Below are 18,391 nucleotides of genomic sequence, written 5' to 3' on the forward strand. Positions count from 1 at the left end.
GTCAGCGTCGAAGAGCGGTCGATTCGTAGGTTGTGTTGTAGCGAATAAATTCGTATTAAAATTTTGACATCGTAAATTATAATTTGTGTAATTAATTAAATCGTGTATTTGTGCATTACTCTGTGGGAATCTGGATTGTGGGAAGTCGCATTTAGGATTTTAATGGTAAGTTTATTATAAATTAATTATGTATGTTTGAAAAATCACGTTTATTTAAATATTTTTTAAAGTACAAATGGAAAAAAGATTAAAGTTTATGTAAAATTTAAAATGCAACTGCACCTTCAATTCATTCATTGTTTAAAGATATCAAATTATACTGTAGTTCTAAGAACTTATTTTTATCATCAAAAATGTTTTATAACTTACTTAACAAATACATATCAATATAAAAATAGGTATAAAATACCTTAAACTTTAACTTTGCATGTTATAATCTAGAAATTATCTTATTTTATCATTCGTAAAGTTGAAAATGAACTGAATTTCCATTATTTAATTATTGTCGTTGATCACCTCGGTGTTCCCGCCACTCGTTTACCCCTTTCTCTTATAAAAAAATTAACTATAGCAATTTACGACATGTCAATATTAGTAGAAGTATTTTCCAAATAAGTGGTTACAATGATTGTGTAATTATAAGAAAGCGTTGATTTTATCAAATATTCATTTATATATAATTGTAATTTAACAAATAATATCTAGTACATGAGACGATTACAACAAAGTTTCTTGGAAAGACAATAAGCCTAAGAAAGTTAATAAGATACAACCATAAAACATAAACAGTTGTTTATCCAAACTGTTATCTTGCAATGTGAAAATAACAAAGGAAATTGCGATCGCAAGGCTTTTGTGAGACTGCGGTTAAAATAATTACCATCATTGTTTGCGGCGCCCGTTTCCCGCCATAGCACTGACAGCGTCTTTCCCGCGCTTTCTCGCTTCCGTTGACGTCCGCGTTACAATAGCGGGAAGAGACTCATTTCATTTATTGGTCACAAATAATTTGGTTTTGTACAGGCCAGTACAGTTACATACGTCACCTAATATGGTTTAATTTTTATTTATTTATTAGCTATCGCTTGGGACTCCGTCCTTACGGCGTTAAAAAACATTCAGACTATGTTCTACATCAATGTCAAATTTCAGCGGCATCCGTTCGACCGTTATAGGTTATACCGTTATAATATTAGTAAGATAGTAAAAAGTAAGGTTAGGTATGTAATGTATTTCTTGCACACAAAATCTTTATCGTATTTACTCATTCCAAAATACTATATATCGATTCGGTTGACCGGTCAATCGAGACTTATTAGTCCAACCGTACAAAACTGGGCAAAAATATGCGTAAAACGAACCGTAACGGAAGATGCTCAGACGTAATTCTCACACTGATATAAATAGGTATTTACTAAGCATAATCGTTAGTTTTAAGTAAATTTAAAAATATATAACTACCAGTCGCCCTCGTTTCCGTCCGAGCGATATTAAAATTACTTAATAAGTAGCCTATATGCACTTCTAGACTATGTTTTACATCTATTGTATTTCAACGAATTGTGGAGATATCTTCAAACATCAATATATCCATCCATACATTCACATTTATAATATTAATAATTAGGGGTGACTAGGCCATAGTCGACAACGCTGGCCAAGTGCGGGTTAATTGACTTCACACATATCTTTGAATTTCTATACAGTTACGGTTAATTATGTGCAGGTTGCATCACGATGTTTTCCTTCACCTTAAGAACGTCGGACAAATGTAAATATGTAAATCGAAAATAGAAAAAAAAACATTGGTACATTGCGGGATTCGAACCCAGGACCTGCAGATTACAAGTCAAGTGCTTAAACTCCTGAGCCATCGACGCTTCTTATTTAATAGTCTTGGTCACCTCTGTTCCATAGGGTAAACAAATCAAAGACCGGCAGGGTCACAAAACCTCTCAGATACTGAAATAATTATCTATACTTTATTATAATGGTATTAAAAAAATCATAAATGATATGCCTCTTGTTGAAATCAATTTAAAAATAAAACTGTTGATCCGATCTATTAAAAGAAATATATGAATCACAATCGTTTGCTCTTTAGTTTTAGCTATGTGTTTTCCTTAGTCATAAATTAACCGCCTTCAGTTCGCTTCCAGACGTTCGTAATTAACATCCGCCGCGCAATAAAATATCCGACATTCCCTATTTAATTAAACAATGAGGCATTTAAAGATATTCAAGAGTCAATAATGGCGTATAATAAAAAACCGACAATGTGTTCCTTTTTTGTATTGGGCGGAAGTGTCGATTTCGATTATGGTACGTCCGTCCGTTTGGCGGGAAGATGGTGCGCGTGCTTCCGCTCAAATGATCAACTGTCATATCGGCTAAAAAATTACTTAAGTTTTGTTTAATACATTAACTTTTCCGATATCCCTATTCAATTAATAACAATAGAGTTTTTGGAAGTTAGTTAACTGCTTTAAATATTTCTGGCCATACATCTTTATTATTAAGCTTTAAATATATCGGCATGATCCTATTCTCTGTATCGTATTTGTTTTACACAAATGTTTGTAATTTAAATCATATATATTTTTAGTAATACATTACTCAAATCGCTTTATTCGAGACGACACGGGTTTGAATCCATGTAACTGCAGCTCGAAGCGAGCCGTTACAACAACAAAACTAGTATTACATAAGCTCAGTAACAACTACGGTCACACAATAACCTTCCGTACAATGAATACGAAGCGCAGACGGAAATCCGTCGCAACAAATATCGGGAAATGAACACGAATGAAAAAAAAATATTGAATAGTGTAGCTTACATTTGCCCGCGGAAACCGATCGTTTATTCAAAATCCGCCATTATGCTCGCGACGGAAACCGGATGTGGGTCACGCGTCCGTACTAATGACGGATTAAAAATGGCGCGTGGAGCTATTATGTAATTATTTGGGAGGATGTTTTCTTTCCGCAGTTATAGTAATCAATTGAAAAAAAGGCGTATGTAATTGCATTGTTTTGAATTGTAAAAATACTTTTACTATGGAGATTTTTCTAAAGTACATATTATTAAAAGTATAATTATATTGCGGATTTTTTAGTACCTACCAACTTTAATGACATGATAAAGCCTTTTGAACCATTCCTATTGTTTACAGACGTACCCCCCACATTGCGTGAGCACCATGCCGACACAAATCCGTTGCGAGCGCGTGCCCCCCGCAGACGGCAGCTGGGGAGCCCTCGACCTCAGACTACTGCAGGAAGACGACTTACCTTTGGGTATGTATAATAAATTAAAGTCTTATATTACTATTATAGATCGCACATGGTTATTTTCTCAGTTAAAAACAAGTAATTTAGAACCCATTGGTCTCTGTCTAATATCGGCGTTATTTATTATACATAATTTTAGAAAAGTTGAATTTAAATTTAATGTGATAAATCCTTAATGTATGACCAACCAAATTATTAATCTAATCTTCAATCTGTCAGATCCACGTACATGGGGCCGGGCGGAGGTCGGAGCGTGGGTATCCGCCCGAGGCGGCCTGCCCGAGCGCTTCCCCATGAACGGCAAGGCACTCTGTCTCATGTCACGCGACATGTTCGCAACCAGAGTGCCGCGCAACGGACATCAGCTACATCAGGTAATTTAATTTTACTTTATTAAAACAACTAGCTGTCGCCCGCGACTCTGTCCGCGTGGTATTAAAAAAATAAGTAGCCACATAGAACACATATTCTTCTAGATTATATTCTACATCTGTGCCAGATTTCGTCAAGATCCGTTGAATTGTTCCGAAGATACCTTCAAACAAACATCCATCCATCTTAACTTTTGCATTTATAATATTAGTAACATAAAGTACATTTTTACACTGTTTTGATCATATCAAAACGCAATTATATTTTTAATTAATAAATCTATTGAAACTATTTTATTAATACTTAATTTTCATTTCAGGATTTTAGAAGAAGATTAGCCAAAGCATTAGCTCTACAAGAATTCATTGAGAAAATGTCAGCAAAATGAAATACCAAAAAATCTTTATTGATAAAGCAGAATGTTTAAAAATAGAGAAGAACACTAATTAATTAGTTATATCAAAGATGATTGTAATATGTAAAAGTTTGTAAGTTGCTGTATTTTAAATGTTCCATGTACATTTAGGGGGCAGTGTTCCCGCCATCAGGATGTGATTACCCGCAAAAGTTTTTTTTTAAACAAATAATTTGCAGTAGCTCAATATTTTGCACTTATTAGTTATGTTCCTATTAACGGTAGTTAATCTTGTAATATTACTTATAATTTAAATTCTTTTTGTTTACGTGAAAAGACATTAGCTTGTAGTGAGATTAAATATAGATAACCAAATGTAGGCATATTTTTATCTTGTAATTATAAAACAAAACAAATATTGTCAATAGTATGGATGGTAAATGTTTTATTTTGGCGCCAATTATTGACACTTACAGAAAATGTAAATGTTTATAAGTAAAGTTTCGCAGTATTTTCTTTAAATCTGACATATGCGCGTTTGACAAAATTTAAAATTGTTTTGAATGCTTTTTGAATAATTTTACATTTTCGTTCTCTTGTATTTTTTGTACACTTTGACAAGGATATCTGACCCGATGAGCATCAAACTAAATTACGATAGCTCACTAGCGCCCTCCTGTCAACTCAATCACAATATTCTAAGCCTATTTAGGTGTCATAACCTATAACTAAAAGCGATAGCAGCGCCACTCTATTCTGGTCATACAGGATGTCCCAAAAGGTTACGTACATAGGAAAGGGGATGATAGGGGTGGTCACAAGGGTCACCAGAAAAATAAAATAAAAATTCCCCTCTGGGTATTAAAAAAAAATGCCATTTTTAAAAACTTAAAAATTATACACCTTCTGGGGCAATTTCAATTTTCTTTAAAATATTTGTTAGTTGTATTGTTTTTTTTCATTTCATATTGATAAAGGGTTATTGACGATAACATAATAGCATAATGCCATTTATTTTTTTTAATACCCAGAGGGGAATTTTTATTTCATTTTTACGACATCCTGTATATCCTTTTTTGACTATACATAGAAAATATAGTAGTTATTTTAAACATAATTCTGTTATGTATTTTGTGTGACTAACTACAAGCTGTGTCAGTATTACTGATACCATTATGTGTATATTAGATTTATATGTATTATTTAGTTTTTAATAACTGTCCACATAGTTTGCAAAATAAACTAAATGTTAGTAACGCAACTGTTTAATGTTCTAATATCTAGTCAGGACAGGGTGTAAATAAATAAGTAAATATATAGCGATCTTTTATTTTAAAATTATGTTAACTAGCTATCGCCCGCGAGTCCGTTCGCACGGAATAAAAAAAACTTAATAAGTAGCGTTTGTGTTCTTCCAGACTATGTTCTACATCTATGCCATATTTCATCAAGATCCGTTCAGCCGTTCTTGAGATATCTTCAAACATCCATCCATCTAAACATTCGCATTTATAATATTAGTAAGTTAAATAAAAAGCAGCTCCTCAAGGCATAAATTCGAAAAAAAAAAATAGTATCCTATATCCGTCTCCTGGCACTAAGCTACCTCCTCGCCAATTTCCAGGCATATCGGTAAAGCCGTTCTTGAGTTATAAATAGTGTAATTAACACCACTTTCTTTTATATATATATATATTAGTAGACTTACTAATTTACTAACATTTCTTGTTTACGTTAATAATTGATTAGCCAGCATTCGAACCTAGTACCACTACATATATTCAAAAAACCTAACCATTAAGCTATGAGTGCTTTGCTTAACAGTTAAAAATAATGACGGTAGAATGTAGGGGGAAATAAAAAAAACCGGTAACAAATATGTAGAATATGTATAATTAGTATGGTGGCCAGGCGAGGTTTACTGCGGTGACGTCGAGCGCGAGCAAGTCCGCGCGCGCGCCGAGTATGTGCGCGAGCGCGGGACGCGTGCGGCCAAGCTCGCCGTGCACCCATTCCTTCACGTACGTGCCCGCTGACGTGTGCACGCGCAACAACAACAGCTGAGGATAACCTGACCGAACATTTAACACTTTCAATGCTACTCATCATCAGCTATACGTCCCCACCGAGGGGCTCGCAGCCTACACTAAGTTACGGTGATCTTTGAAAATCTCAGATATGTGCAGCATCACGATGTTTTCCTTAACCGTAACAACGTCGGATAAAATGTACATATGTAAATCGAAAAACGAAATTTAGAAATTATTGAGTAACGGAGACCAAACTTTAGTCCTCTTTCCCTTCCCACCCATAATAAAAGAATAGGGAAGTGAAGGCAGAGGATTAGACGCACAGGAAGAGGAATCATTCTATTACTGAGCGTCTAGTCTCTCAAAGGTAGGCAATACATTTGGAATTGCTCATTTGCTACATAATGATATAAAAAAAATACCAAGATGTATATTCATTGGAAGTGTCAATATAAAAAGTTTTTTACCTGATACTTTAGTAGCATGAACATCGATGATATGCCGTGTCCTGGTCAGCAGAGGTCTCCTGTGCAGCACACGTATTGGCGTTGCCTGAGATATCTCTATCCTGGCCTTGTTACTCAGAGGAGTGTTGCGATATGTATTTATACGTTTTAAGTCTACATCTGTCACTGTTATTGGGGCATTTGGATCCATCTAAAGATGAATTAATTGAAAATGAAATATTATTATATATGTTAGTGATATATTTATTATATACTAGCTATTACCCGCGTATCCGTATGCATGAAATTAAAAAAAAATGTATGTGCTCTTCCAGACTATGTTTTACATCTATGTTAAATTTCAGTAAGATCCGAGCTGTTTTAAAGATGCCTTTTCTGTGACTTAAAGTAGGTCGGAGACCTTTTTGGAGATGTAGTGAGCTGATGATGATAGATATTATGAGGTCTTAAGTTGAAAGCTAATATCAGCTTTCAAGTTTCATATATTAAAATAATAATATACAAATATTACTTCTTACTAATATTATAAATGCGAATGTTTGGATGTATGGATGTTTGTTAGTAGGTATCTCAGTGAAATTTTGCATAGACACACATAGACTACTAAATTCAGTTTTGTTGAATTCCATGCGGACAGAGTCGCGGGTGACAACTAGTTATATTAGTAAAATAGAACTGACCTGATCAAATTCGGAACGTGTGAGTTTAATACAGATAGCTTCGTAAGTTTTAGTTTTAGTCTCTTCACCTTTCTTCAACAGAGCCAAATCATCTCTGTATAGAAACACATATAAATTGAAAAATGCCGTCTTAGTCCACTTTTCCACTAAACATCTAATCGCGCGCGACTTTTATTTTGAAAAGTTCAAACCGATTTTAAAAATGAAGGACGTTCTGAATTCGTCTGTACGTTTTTTTATGTTCAAATGATTTTTAATTATTACGACATTTTGAAAGCCAATCATTTGAACTTTAGTGCGACAATATTGTAACTATTTTTATAACAGTTGCGGCTTGCTTGTTGATTTAGAACTAGCGACTGGTGTAGATATGATAGTTGCGATACTAGTCGCTTAGTAGAAAAGAGAATTAAATATTTGATAAGATATTGTTTGCTTGCTATTTTTTTAAACATAGTGTTTTTTTTTCGACTTTTTAGTATGTTTTTTCTTACATTATTTTATCAAAGTAGTTTTTAAAATAAGGGTTTGCCTTCTGAACGGATTAAATCAATTTAATATTATTATTATTGAATATAATCTGTGTAACTTACTTAACAATGGGCACTAATGTCCTGACGATGACGTCACCGGCACTGCTTATCAATTTGCAGGCTTTCTCCAGTTCCTCCGTTGTTAACTGCCTTTGAGGGTCTGTAATCTGTTTATAATATATAAAAATTATAAGAAAAAAAATACGCAGTAGTATAGTTCTTTTCAAATATCTTGCTTTGCCCAAGGTCATCGTTCTCCGCAGTGCCCTAAGCTGTGCCTCAACATATTTAATATTGTGTTCTGCGCAACGAATTGCGCAAAGTTAAGAGCAGCTAAGATATTTGAAAACTACTATACAAATCAATTAATTACACAATCACATCTAAGGGAAAAAACTTTGGGGAACGAATAATAAAGCGGAAAACATTGTTTTACATATTTTCAGTAAATATCCGTGAAATACATTAAACTCTGTTATATATAATAGGTAAAAATACATAATATATTTAGTCTAGAATTACTAGCTGTCGCCTAAGACTCTGACCGTGCGGAATTTAAAAAAAAATAAGTAGGCTGTCTTCCAGACTATGTTCTACATCTATGCCAAATTTCATCGAGACCCATGTATTCTGTAGATACCTTCAAACATCCATCCATCTAAACATTCGCATTTATAATATTAATAAGATCACCTCAATAGCGAAAGGTCGACCTTGTCCGAGACATCGCACGTCTACATCCTCGCGACCTGCTGCTATCAACTTCAGTCTCGTCTCCGCCTCCGCTTCCGACATACTGTAATATCAATACTCAGGACTTTAACAGATACAGCTGGCAAGACGCCCTTGAGCTGGACCTGGACCTACCAACGATGGACAGGCGACTTTGGCGATCTCTTGTGGTGTAGGCCAAGACCCACTTTGGTTCGCTGCTCCAGCAGAGTGAGTAATGTTAGGAAGAAAATCCGACACTGTGCCGGTGTACTGGCACAACACTAGCCTTACTAAAATGGTGTTTTGGTCCCCTCACTTCACTGACACTTCACTTTATAACGAAAGCACGTCATTCGCGCCAAAGAATTCTAACTAATAATGTCTAAAATTAAAGACTTTAACACTATTTCCACCAGCTAAACAAATAATGGTAATCAGTGGAGTTAAATCCCATTTCCACGGTGTTTAACTGTACAAAACGCGTGACCTTTTATTTCATGTCAGTCACACACGACAGTCGTACATCTAACCGATCAGTGGAAAATGGGTTTAATTACAACTTCAAAAGACTTTTTTTTATTTTTTTATTTTTCTTACGATTAAAAATAATATTTATTTAAATATTTAATTTACTTTAGACTTAAATCTTACCCATATAAATCAGCAATAGGCTGGAAAATGATCTCTTGAACAGAAGAAGGCATCACTCTCTTTCCTGACAATATCCATGGAGTCTGCGGTAGGTCGCGACTTAATTTTATATATCTGTTGAGTGTAACAATACCTCATAACACTTCACACTTCGAAATGGCTCAAGCAGATTAAGCTATTTGAGGTTAGGTTTAAAGTACGAATAGTTGGCACACAAGAAACAAGTTCACTAATATACACGACGTGCCAACTCAACATTAGGTTGGCCGCTTGTTCGTTTGTCACCTTATAATTATAAATAAAACAAAATTACTTTCCTTATCGATATTAAATACACACTCCAATTATATCAATACAACTAGTTCTCGCCCGAGATACCGTCCGGGCATGATTGAAAAACAGATAGTAGCCCATTTTTAGCTGCTGAATATGTATATAAAATTTCAATCGATCAAGCCGCTTCGGAGGAGTATGGTAACTAACATTGTGACAAGCAAATTTTATACATAAGATATACTTAGATATAGGGACTCAGAGCCTACACTAAGTTAGAGTTAACTAGGCCATGCTACCCCAGTGCGGGTAGACTACACACATATATTTGAATTTCTTCTCAGATATCCATCACCACACTGTTTTCCTTCACAGTAAGAACAACAGACTTACAATACATATAGATACGTAAAAATCTTACCTTCCTCCGAGATACAAAGGTGAATGTGTACAAACAACACTAACACATTTAGCGGCTGTATCAACAGGTGCCATGCAGCAACTCTCGCTGGCCGCTTTAAGCGCATCAACTGTGACATTCTGTAGTGCTTGCTCCACAACACGTCTTGTGAACTCGGTGGCAAAGCGTTTATGTTGCTGACGGCGAGATTCAAACAATGGTGCTGCTATTTTCTTTAATATTTCTAATTCCTAAAATATGATATTTTATTTAAAAAAAACAACAATAACTCACGCACATAACCGAATAGGTGAGGTAGAGACCACAGACTTCCATTTGGCACTGTCCTGGGTAATTAAATTATTGAAAATTAAATAAAATCTTACTAATATTATAAATGCGAATGTTTAGATGGATGGATGGATGAATATTAGTTAGAAGATATCTTACAATCGCTGCGAGGATCTCACTGTAGTCCTGAAGAACACATAGACTACTGTCTATTCCTTAATTTCGCTAGGAATTAATTGTGGGCAACAGCTAGATTAAATACATTAGACAGTGGATTGAAGTTCGTATTATACTATTTTTTCTTATATTTACCTGTAAATCATCTAAATAGTCGTAACTAAATGTAATCAACAATGGCGACACTGCACCAGAGTCCAATTTCTTGTCAATAACTGGTGCTAATTTAGTACCAAAAGACCATTTCCATGCTTCTTTTAAAGGTGTCACGATATCTAAGGAAAGACAATATTACTAATGAAAATGTCTTATGTTTAACTGCAAACCAATTTCAGGGTGTTTATAAATATTTAAACCTATTAACATTTAACTTGTATTATATAAAAAAAACTTTTCTCTCTATCAAATAGAATCAAAAGGAAGTAGGATATTGGGCAAATAAAGAAGTTTAAGATTAATATGTTTGTCATACAACCTATACATATATGCAAAGAAAATCAAAGATATGTGTGAAGTCAATCCGCACTTGTCTGTGGTTGACTATGGCTTAGTTAACCACACCTACCCTAAGTTAGGGAAACTTAGGGTAGGCTCCAAGACACTTTTTTTTCCAGAGAGGAATCATATGTCTTTATGCATACTCCGCGCCCCGGGGGAGACATGGTAGTTATGTGGGATTCGCCTCCATAGCGGAGGCATACCCACTAAACCTCTCTGTTCCTCCAATGCATCGGGACAGCGCCACGGGCACACTTTCGCTCTCGTCCGCGACCCCGTCTGCATCAGCTGCAGAGGCAGCTCCCTCTTGGGGGGAGGTAGCCCTCAGTCGATGGTGATGGACTCCCCGCGAGGCTCCAAGACCCTAAGTGGGTATGTATAGTGAGCTGATGTTTACTTACTGCTATAGTAATCTAGTATTTCTTTTTCAAGACGCAATGCCATAGCCTTCTCACGGAGTATAGTTGCTATTGGTGAAGACAACGCACATGCAAATGTGTTACTTGTATATCTGTAAATTTGAAAAATTAAAATTATGACATTTAAAATATCAAAAAAAAAAGTTATCTAAACAATCATTTTCTAAACAAATAACTACATTAGTGACTATCAGTTGCTGATGACTTTGTCCACATGAAATTAAAAGAAATCTAATGATAAATACTTAATGCAAACAAACACACGATCCAATCTTTCTTTATAATATAAGTAGATTTGCAATTTTTTTATCCAAAGTACATTATATTTTTTTCTACAAACTATGAAAATATTAATTTATTATAAACAAGCTTACTTTTTCCTCTCCAGGACCTCTTTGACCATATTAAAGCTGTCATTCCATGTTTCTTCCTGTAGGATACCAAGGCATACCACACATAAGTTTGGTTTTAACTTCTTAGCTGGAGGTGGACTGTCACAGTCGTCTGTTGTCTCTTTATTAGAATCATCTGGAGGCTTTTCACTATCTAAGACTTCTGTCTTTTCATCTTTATACTGAAAATAATAACAAACTTATTAACGATCTACTAAATATCTATTATAAGTAATAATCAATGATGTCTCTAAACATCGCAAGTTTTGACTTCAAAACAAAATTAATACATTACTGTATCTCTTAACAAAACTTTGTTATATTATTATTTTACTGCTGTATATTATTATTAGACTGACTTCAGTAAGGTCACGTAAATAATTTTTCAAATATAAGAACTTTTGAAGCTTTTTTACCCTTTGAGCAGATTTTTTAATATCTTCGTAAAAGGTAGGGCTTTTCAATCCCAAGTATCTCAAACTGCATGTGTCACAGCATCCTGCTTGTTTACAAAAGTTAAAAATATTCTTATCATTCATTGTGAATTAATAAATAACTGTATTCGTTAACATAACCAACAAAATACTGCAAGGTTTATTAAATAAAATGTCAACTTGACATGACATAGATTTGTGAATTTGATACGTTCCACTTGCTTTCCACAACAAATGTAAAAATTGTAAGTTTTTAAAACTCTTTTATATCTCTTATGTCTACGATTTACTATGCATAAGCCAATAAATTATCCTTTGAATAGTCTTTTAATACCTTCTTTCGATTTTTAATATCTAAGAGCATTGTCGATCAAGTTCATTGTATAACTTTTTGGATATCTATCACGCAAATTGCTTGCAAGTGAAATGGAATTGCTGAAAATTGCTAGCTTTAAATAATATCGATTGATCAGCCGATAAAAATAATTTTAAAAACAATTTTAGAATATAATAAAACTAAATAAAACAAAATTGAAATATCATAAGCGATATAAATTACCCAATTAAAATGCAAATAAATAAGATTATAATTAGATTTATCAGGAGAGAGGACTTATAACTTTTTAATCCGACAAGTGACAGCTAATCATCTGTCAAAATTGTGTTTTTATGTAATTCAAAACAATATATATTTCCATTCAAAATTAAACATAAAAATTATCTCAGGCACCATACACTGAAACAAAAATAATGGGAACTGTTCACGCTAAGGTATTTGTCATGAAATTTGTAATATTTTTAATATCAATTTCAAAATGTATACAAAAGTGAAGGTTAGAAATATTAATTTATGATTCTCCTTAAACTCAATTATGTACTTATAAAGCCAAAATAACTTTATCTTTCGAATTAAATAAAGTAAAAAGTTATAATGATCGCTAAGAAAAAGAAGAATACGAAAAAAGATAAAATAAATTTAATTTACTTTTCAGAGAGAATCAGATATGATATCGCTTCGATAGTGGACATATGCAGTTATTTAATATTTTCTTATAATATTAACTTTTCTTCATTTTAGTCTAGGCCAAGTGAAGCCTTTGGGGAGGTGGGGACAGAGCTTCTGGGACTGGAAGATCCTATTGATTTTGAAGATGAACCTGTCTCCAAGCCCAGTATACAGCTTAATGGAGTTCGGGTAAGTATATAATATACAAGCAAAGAGTAATCTGATATTTTCATAGACATTTGATCAGGAGAGAATTTATTGGTTAGTTTACTCTAGCCGTAGGGTTTAGGACTTAAGCCTATATTGTTATTGGCATTATATAAAATGTGAAAAATATATTATGTACATAAATCTTATATGCATTTCAGGCTCGAGTAGACCGAGTGCATGTGGATGGACTCAGTAGGACCAAAGATGATATTGTACGTAGTGCAGTTGACGATCTGTTCCATGCAACAGACTTTGAAGATGTTATATTACGAGCACATAAAGTGAGTTGTTTTTCGAGATTAAGACTAGTATAAAAGGAACAAAGTCAACATTTTTTTTTCTAATAATATTCATGTTCTAGCTGTCGCCTGCGATTTCATCTGCGTGGAATTAAAAATATCATTGCTTTCTTCCTAAGTGTGTTTTACATGTATGCCAAATTTCATGGAGATCAATTTCTGGAGATACCTTCAAACATCCATCCATCCATGCATCTATCTAAACATTTGCATTTATATTAGTAAGATTATTAATTGATATTTTACAATCTATGTGTTTCCCAATGTCGAATTTTTCAAGTAAGTTTGATTTTGTCAGGTACGAAAAGCTCTGGATGCGATGGGTTGTTTCCGTGAGATTGGTGTTTATATCGACGTATCTTCAGGACCAGGTGCAACTCCAGAAGGACTCGAGGTGTGTATTGTTAATGCCCACCCCAATTTTAATTTATCACAATCTATTTAAACATCATAAACAAATTGAGAGTGTCCAAGTTTTATTGTTGTGCAACTAATTAAATTAGGGTATTTCCCAATCGGTTGGCTAGCCTAGCTAATAAATAGTATATTATAATCGGCCTAGTGGGATTTTTTCTTATTGGATAATAGATGGATTCAATTGGACAAAGTTGAAATGAATCCTGTTTGAAAATTTTTTTCCTTGGGCCGTTGAGTTCATCGGACCAACAAGGAACAGTGGTAGAGCCCGCTTTAACATCTTCGCACGAATCGGTCCGGCTCGCCCGGTGATATACCACGACCACACAGAAGACACGCGTCAAGTGGAAGCAATTTCGCGTTTCGTCCGATGAGTGTGCGTCCCGTAGGCCTAATTTAGTCCTCTTTCCCTTTTCACCCTTTTTCTTAGAAGGAAAGGATGGGAAGTGGAAGTGGACTTTCCGGATGAGAGGATGCATGGAAGGGGAAATATTTTCTTTCTGTGCATCCTCTCCTCCGTCGATTAAAGGTAGGCAACGCATACGCGATTGCGTATGTCTATGGGCAACGGTCACTTCGCTATTTCAGCGATTTCTGGTGGCCGATTGCTCGTTTGCCACCTTTTGATATAAAAAAAAACAAAGACACAAACTGATAGCTTTATGCTTTTCAGGTGACTTTCAATGTAAAAGAGCTGTCGCGTATTGTAGGCGGTATTAATACGACGGTAAGCGAGAATGAAGGAAACTTGGTTATTGGTAAGTATAAGACTTAAGAGAAGAATCACAGAGTGTTCTATTATTTGATTGTAATAATATTTTTGCTCTCTAATTCCCTTAAATAAAAACAGAGTTAATTAATTTTTATCTATCAAGAAGGTAATTTCTTACTTAGGTATAGTAAACATTAGAACTTATTTTGATTGTCAAGGGGTCATTGACCTCAATAAATTATTGGACAGGCTATAAAACATGGTTCTTTGTGTCTATTTGATCTTTGCTTTGGTTGCAAGCAAAAACTTTCATTTCTATTGATGTACTAGCTGTCGCCCGCGAATCCGTCCACGTTGCATTAAATAAAAACTAAAAAAGTTGTCTATGTGCTCTTCCAGACTATGTTCTATATTTATGCCAAATTTCAACAAGATCAGCTTAGCCGTTCCTGAGGTACCTTTAAATAAACATCCATCCATCGAAATAATCGCATTTATAATATTAGTAAGATGGGTGTCATCAGTACTTCCTCTTAATGTCATAGGTTGCTATTAGACATTGTCATGATGTATAGGTGTAAAGATGCCGAATGTGGCCGGTCGTGGTGAGCGCGTGCAGGCGGAGTATAGCCTGGGACATCGCAGCACTTCCAACTTTAGTGTGACCACAGCGAAGCCTTTCCCACGCAGTCAGCTGACACCTGTGTGAGTAATCTAGCACGTATATTTCATATCTTTAGGATATGTCATAACTACTGTTAGGAAGAAAATCCGACACTGTGCCGGTGTACTGGCGCAGCACGAAGAATTGGAAGAAGAAGAAAAATACAAAGAATCGTAACTAATAATGTCTAAAACTACATACATTCCTGCGATTCGTGCTAAAGCAATGATAATTTGTTATACTATACTAGCTCTAACCCGCAACTCCGTCCGCGCGTAATTTAAAAAAAAATTATTACCCTCTGTGTTCTTTTAGACTGTTCTACATCTATGCTTGGCATTTAGCGAGATCCATTCAGTTTATATGGGAAAAAGAAAAGGGCTGTAGGGAAAAGTCTTTTTCCGGCAATTATTCAAATTTTCTCACTTTTTAAAACTTATCTAGACCTCCATGAACATTTCAAGACCAAGATAAGATAAATCCGTTCAGCCGTTCTTGAGTTTTAGCGATACTAACGAACAGCAATTGATTTTTATATACATAGATTTGTAAGTGGGAAGTGAATGTAATTCCTTGACCATACCAAGATTATGTATAGCTTAATGTGGTAGCTAAGTTTGTATCATTCTCCAGTGTATCAGCGTCAGTATACCAGCAGAACCACGAGTACCCGTGGTCTGGCTACCGGTTACTGGACCGCGGTCTGCTGCTCGACCTTGCTTTCAACACCTCGCCTTCGGTAAGATTATGAAACATTCTTTGCTTATAAGTGTTCGCATTGTCGAAAGGTCATTATTATTATCTTAAATGTTAATATTAAAACTTTTTTAAACACAAAGTGCGATATATTTGGCTCGTTCTCACCGACACGTGCTGCCGGTCCAAAGGTCTGACGTCCCCTCTCTCCGGCATGTACTTATGACGTATACGCTCGAGATAAACAACACTATATTTATGCATACACTACACAAAGTATTTACATATGTGTTTTTTTTTCTGATTCGACCGAAAGACTATCAAAAATCTAAGGATTCAATCAATCTAATTTTAATATATGTACTGAATTGGCCCAATAGTGATTTTGCCCTTTGGACCGATCGGCCTACCGGTCCAATGGGAAATTTGAACGGGAAATATCTCAAATTGCACATAAAAGGATATATTGGAATAGTTTATTTTAATTATATTCCAGTAATTTATAAATAAATCTTATTTCTCTCAAGACTAAACACAGCATTCAATGGGAGGGCTTAGTGCGAGAGACCTCGGTGCTCAGCAAAACTACAAGCTTCAAAGTCCGCGAAAGTAGTGGTGAGTAAAAACTAGCTGTCGCCCGCGACTCCGCCCGCGCGTAATTAAAAAACCACTTAAAAAGTAGCCTATGTGTTCTTCCAGACTATGTTCTAATGTCAAATTTCAGCGAGATCCGTTCAGCCGTTCTGGAGATAACTTCAAACAAACATCCATCTAAACATTCCCATTTATTAGAGGATTAAGATATGGAAGGTCAAAACTATCATGAAAAACCTTCTTTGTTGTTAAAGCGTTGCTAGACTGGTTATGGGTGATGTACCAAATTTACTATGCAAGGATACGTCTTCTGCCGTTCTGATGGTCCACATCAGGATAATATTTAGGTGAGATAAGCTGATATGTTGGTGTACCAGGTCCTCAGATGAAGTCAGTGTTGCGGCACATTGTGAGCATCGACCACAGAGACGAGGCGGTGTTCCCCACACGCGGCGGCTGGCTGCAGTTCAGCAGCGCCCTGGCCGGCCTGGGCGGGGGCGTCGCACACGTGCGCACTGAACTACAGGCAGAGGCTAATGGCACTCTGCCCTACGCTGATAATGTGGCGAGTATAATCACTTCGCCCAAATGGCGAATCGACTGCGATACCACTTTGCCTACCCTTAATCGACATCTACTACCCTTTAGGTTCTACTCACTAAGATCTCTAAAGATTTACTGTTACATTCAACATATCGTGGGTTTCTGAGACCAAAATTCCTGTTTAAAACTTATTTTTATCTCTGTTTTGTCAAAGATTTTGGTCTCAGAGATCAACGGTTAATTAGTAAAATAATAATAACAATCAAACAAAGATATTGTAACTTTTTTTTCTAATGTAAAATGGCACACATAAGTAGCATTCACGCTAGTGGAAAAAGTGTTTAACAGAGTTGTATGCTGCAGGTGTTACAAGGTACGTGTGCTGCGGGCGTGCTGCACGACGTGTTCGGCACGGAGCTGGCAGACCGGTTCTTCCTGGGCGGACCTGCGACACTGCGGGGCTTCGCACAGCGCGGGGTCGGACCCCGGGCTGATGGCCTCGCGCTCGGCGGCACTGTATGTATACCATACTACACAGACATATCTAGTAACTAGCTCACGCTCGTGACTCCGTCTGCGAGCTATTAAAAACAAAGTAGCCTATGTGTTCTTCCAGACTATGTTCTATATGTATGATAAATTTCATCAAGATCCGTTTGCATGTTCTGGAGATATCTTCAAACAAACATCCATCTAAATATTCGCATTTATTTTAGTAAGATGATGTTTTTGTATGTGCAGATGTACTGGGCGACAGGCGTGCATGTGTACGCGCCGCTGCCGTTTGTGTCATCTCGCGGCGGACTGGCGGATCTGTTCCGATCACATCTCTTCTTGAATGCAGGCTGTCTTGCTCATCCAGGTACTCTAATGTCTTTTGACGATCAAAATATGAGTGAAATTTTGTCAAAGCTTACTACAGTCAAACATGTTGGTTTGGGCGCTAGTGTGCTAATACAATTTAGTTTGATTTATGCTCATTGTGTTAATGTTGTCAGTCAGGTGACAGTTTCGTTGTTTATGTTTCAGAGGAGGGTGAGTCTGTGGTGTCAGCACTGTCGGAGGTGCGGGTGGCGGGGGGGTGCGGCGTCGCGCTGCGCCTCGGCCGTGTCGCGCGCGTCGAGCTCAACTACTGCGTGCCACTGCGCGCCGCCACCGCTGACTGCGCCGCGCCCGGACTGCAGCTCGGCGTCGCCGCACACTTCCTCTAGCCCCGCCCACAGGTACCCGGCGACACTAGCGTCGCGCCCTCACCGCACCCGCTACCTCTAGC

General features: G+C 36.1%; 3 protein-coding genes across 4 annotated transcripts in view; 2 read left to right on the forward strand and 1 right to left on the reverse strand.

The window, feature by feature from the left end:
* Positions 1-4,547, forward strand: edl (ETS-domain lacking). Its single transcript, XM_013320644.1, has 4 exons — positions 1-165; positions 3,174-3,297; positions 3,511-3,665; positions 3,983-4,547. Exons 1-4 carry the CDS (start codon positions 163-165, stop codon positions 4,049-4,051), a joined length of 351 nt encoding a protein of 116 aa, XP_013176098.1. The 5' UTR covers positions 1-162; the 3' UTR covers positions 4,052-4,547.
* Positions 4,548-5,874: 1,327 nt separating this feature from the next.
* Positions 5,875-12,143, reverse strand: Pus10 (Pseudouridine synthase 10). The gene is made up of 11 exons (XM_013320449.1): positions 11,960-12,143; positions 11,526-11,725; positions 11,134-11,243; positions 10,370-10,509; positions 9,788-10,017; positions 9,094-9,207; positions 8,422-8,524; positions 7,789-7,895; positions 7,196-7,289; positions 6,516-6,705; positions 5,875-6,089 (listed from the first exon to the last, which is right to left on the reverse strand). The coding sequence occupies exons 1-11, from the start codon at positions 12,080-12,082 to the stop codon at positions 5,914-5,916; spliced, it is 1,587 nt and encodes a 528-aa protein (XP_013175903.1). The 5' UTR covers positions 12,083-12,143; the 3' UTR covers positions 5,875-5,913.
* Positions 12,144-12,586: 443 nt separating this feature from the next.
* Positions 12,587-18,391, forward strand: part of LOC106123993 (sorting and assembly machinery component 50 homolog A) — a 6,421-nt gene continuing 616 nt past the window's right edge. Inside the window, exons 1-12 of one of the 2 annotated variants that reach the window (XR_001228178.1) lie at positions 12,587-12,748; positions 13,056-13,172; positions 13,352-13,474; positions 13,791-13,886; positions 14,583-14,667; positions 15,197-15,326; positions 15,919-16,024; positions 16,509-16,596; positions 16,953-17,140; positions 17,482-17,634; positions 17,860-17,980; positions 18,148-18,391. Coding sequence is in view for 1 of the 2 variants with exons in the window: in XM_013320426.1 (XP_013175880.1) it covers positions 12,728-12,748; positions 13,056-13,172; positions 13,352-13,474; positions 13,791-13,886; positions 14,583-14,667; positions 15,197-15,326; positions 15,919-16,024; positions 16,509-16,596; positions 16,953-17,140; positions 17,482-17,634; positions 17,860-17,980; positions 18,148-18,329 (1,410 nt within the window). In the remaining variant the exon portion in view is untranslated. The remainder of the gene's footprint in view (positions 12,749-13,055; positions 13,173-13,351; positions 13,475-13,790; positions 13,887-14,582; positions 14,668-15,196; positions 15,327-15,918; positions 16,025-16,508; positions 16,597-16,952; positions 17,141-17,481; positions 17,635-17,859; positions 17,981-18,147) is intronic. The other variant, XM_013320426.1, reaches the window with a different exon arrangement.

This window comes from Papilio xuthus, unplaced genomic scaffold (genome assembly GCF_000836235.2).
Source record: "Papilio xuthus unplaced genomic scaffold, Pxut_1.1 DF825946.1, whole genome shotgun sequence".
NCBI lineage: Eukaryota > Metazoa > Arthropoda > Insecta > Lepidoptera > Papilionidae > Papilio > Papilio xuthus.

Bases quoted from the DNA above. Each gene is read 5' to 3' on its own strand.
- edl (XM_013320644.1), top strand. The intron at 3,298-3,510 runs GTATGTATAATA...TCAATCTGTCAG, and splicing joins GGAAGACGACTTACCTTTGG to ATCCACGTACATGGGGCCGG. The intron at 3,666-3,982 runs GTAATTTAATTT...TTTTCATTTCAG, and splicing joins ACGGACATCAGCTACATCAG to GATTTTAGAAGAAGATTAGC.
- Pus10 (XM_013320449.1), bottom strand. From the start codon at position 12,082: ATGAATGATAAGAATATTTTTAACTTTTGTAAACAAGCAGGATGCTGT. The intron at 10,018-10,369 runs GTAAATATAAGA...ATCATATTTTAG, and splicing joins ACTATTTAGATGATTTACAG to GAATTAGAAATATTAAAGAA. The intron at 7,290-7,788 runs GTAAGTTACACA...GTTTCTATACAG, and splicing joins ACATTAGTGCCCATTGTTAA to AGATGATTTGGCTCTGTTGA.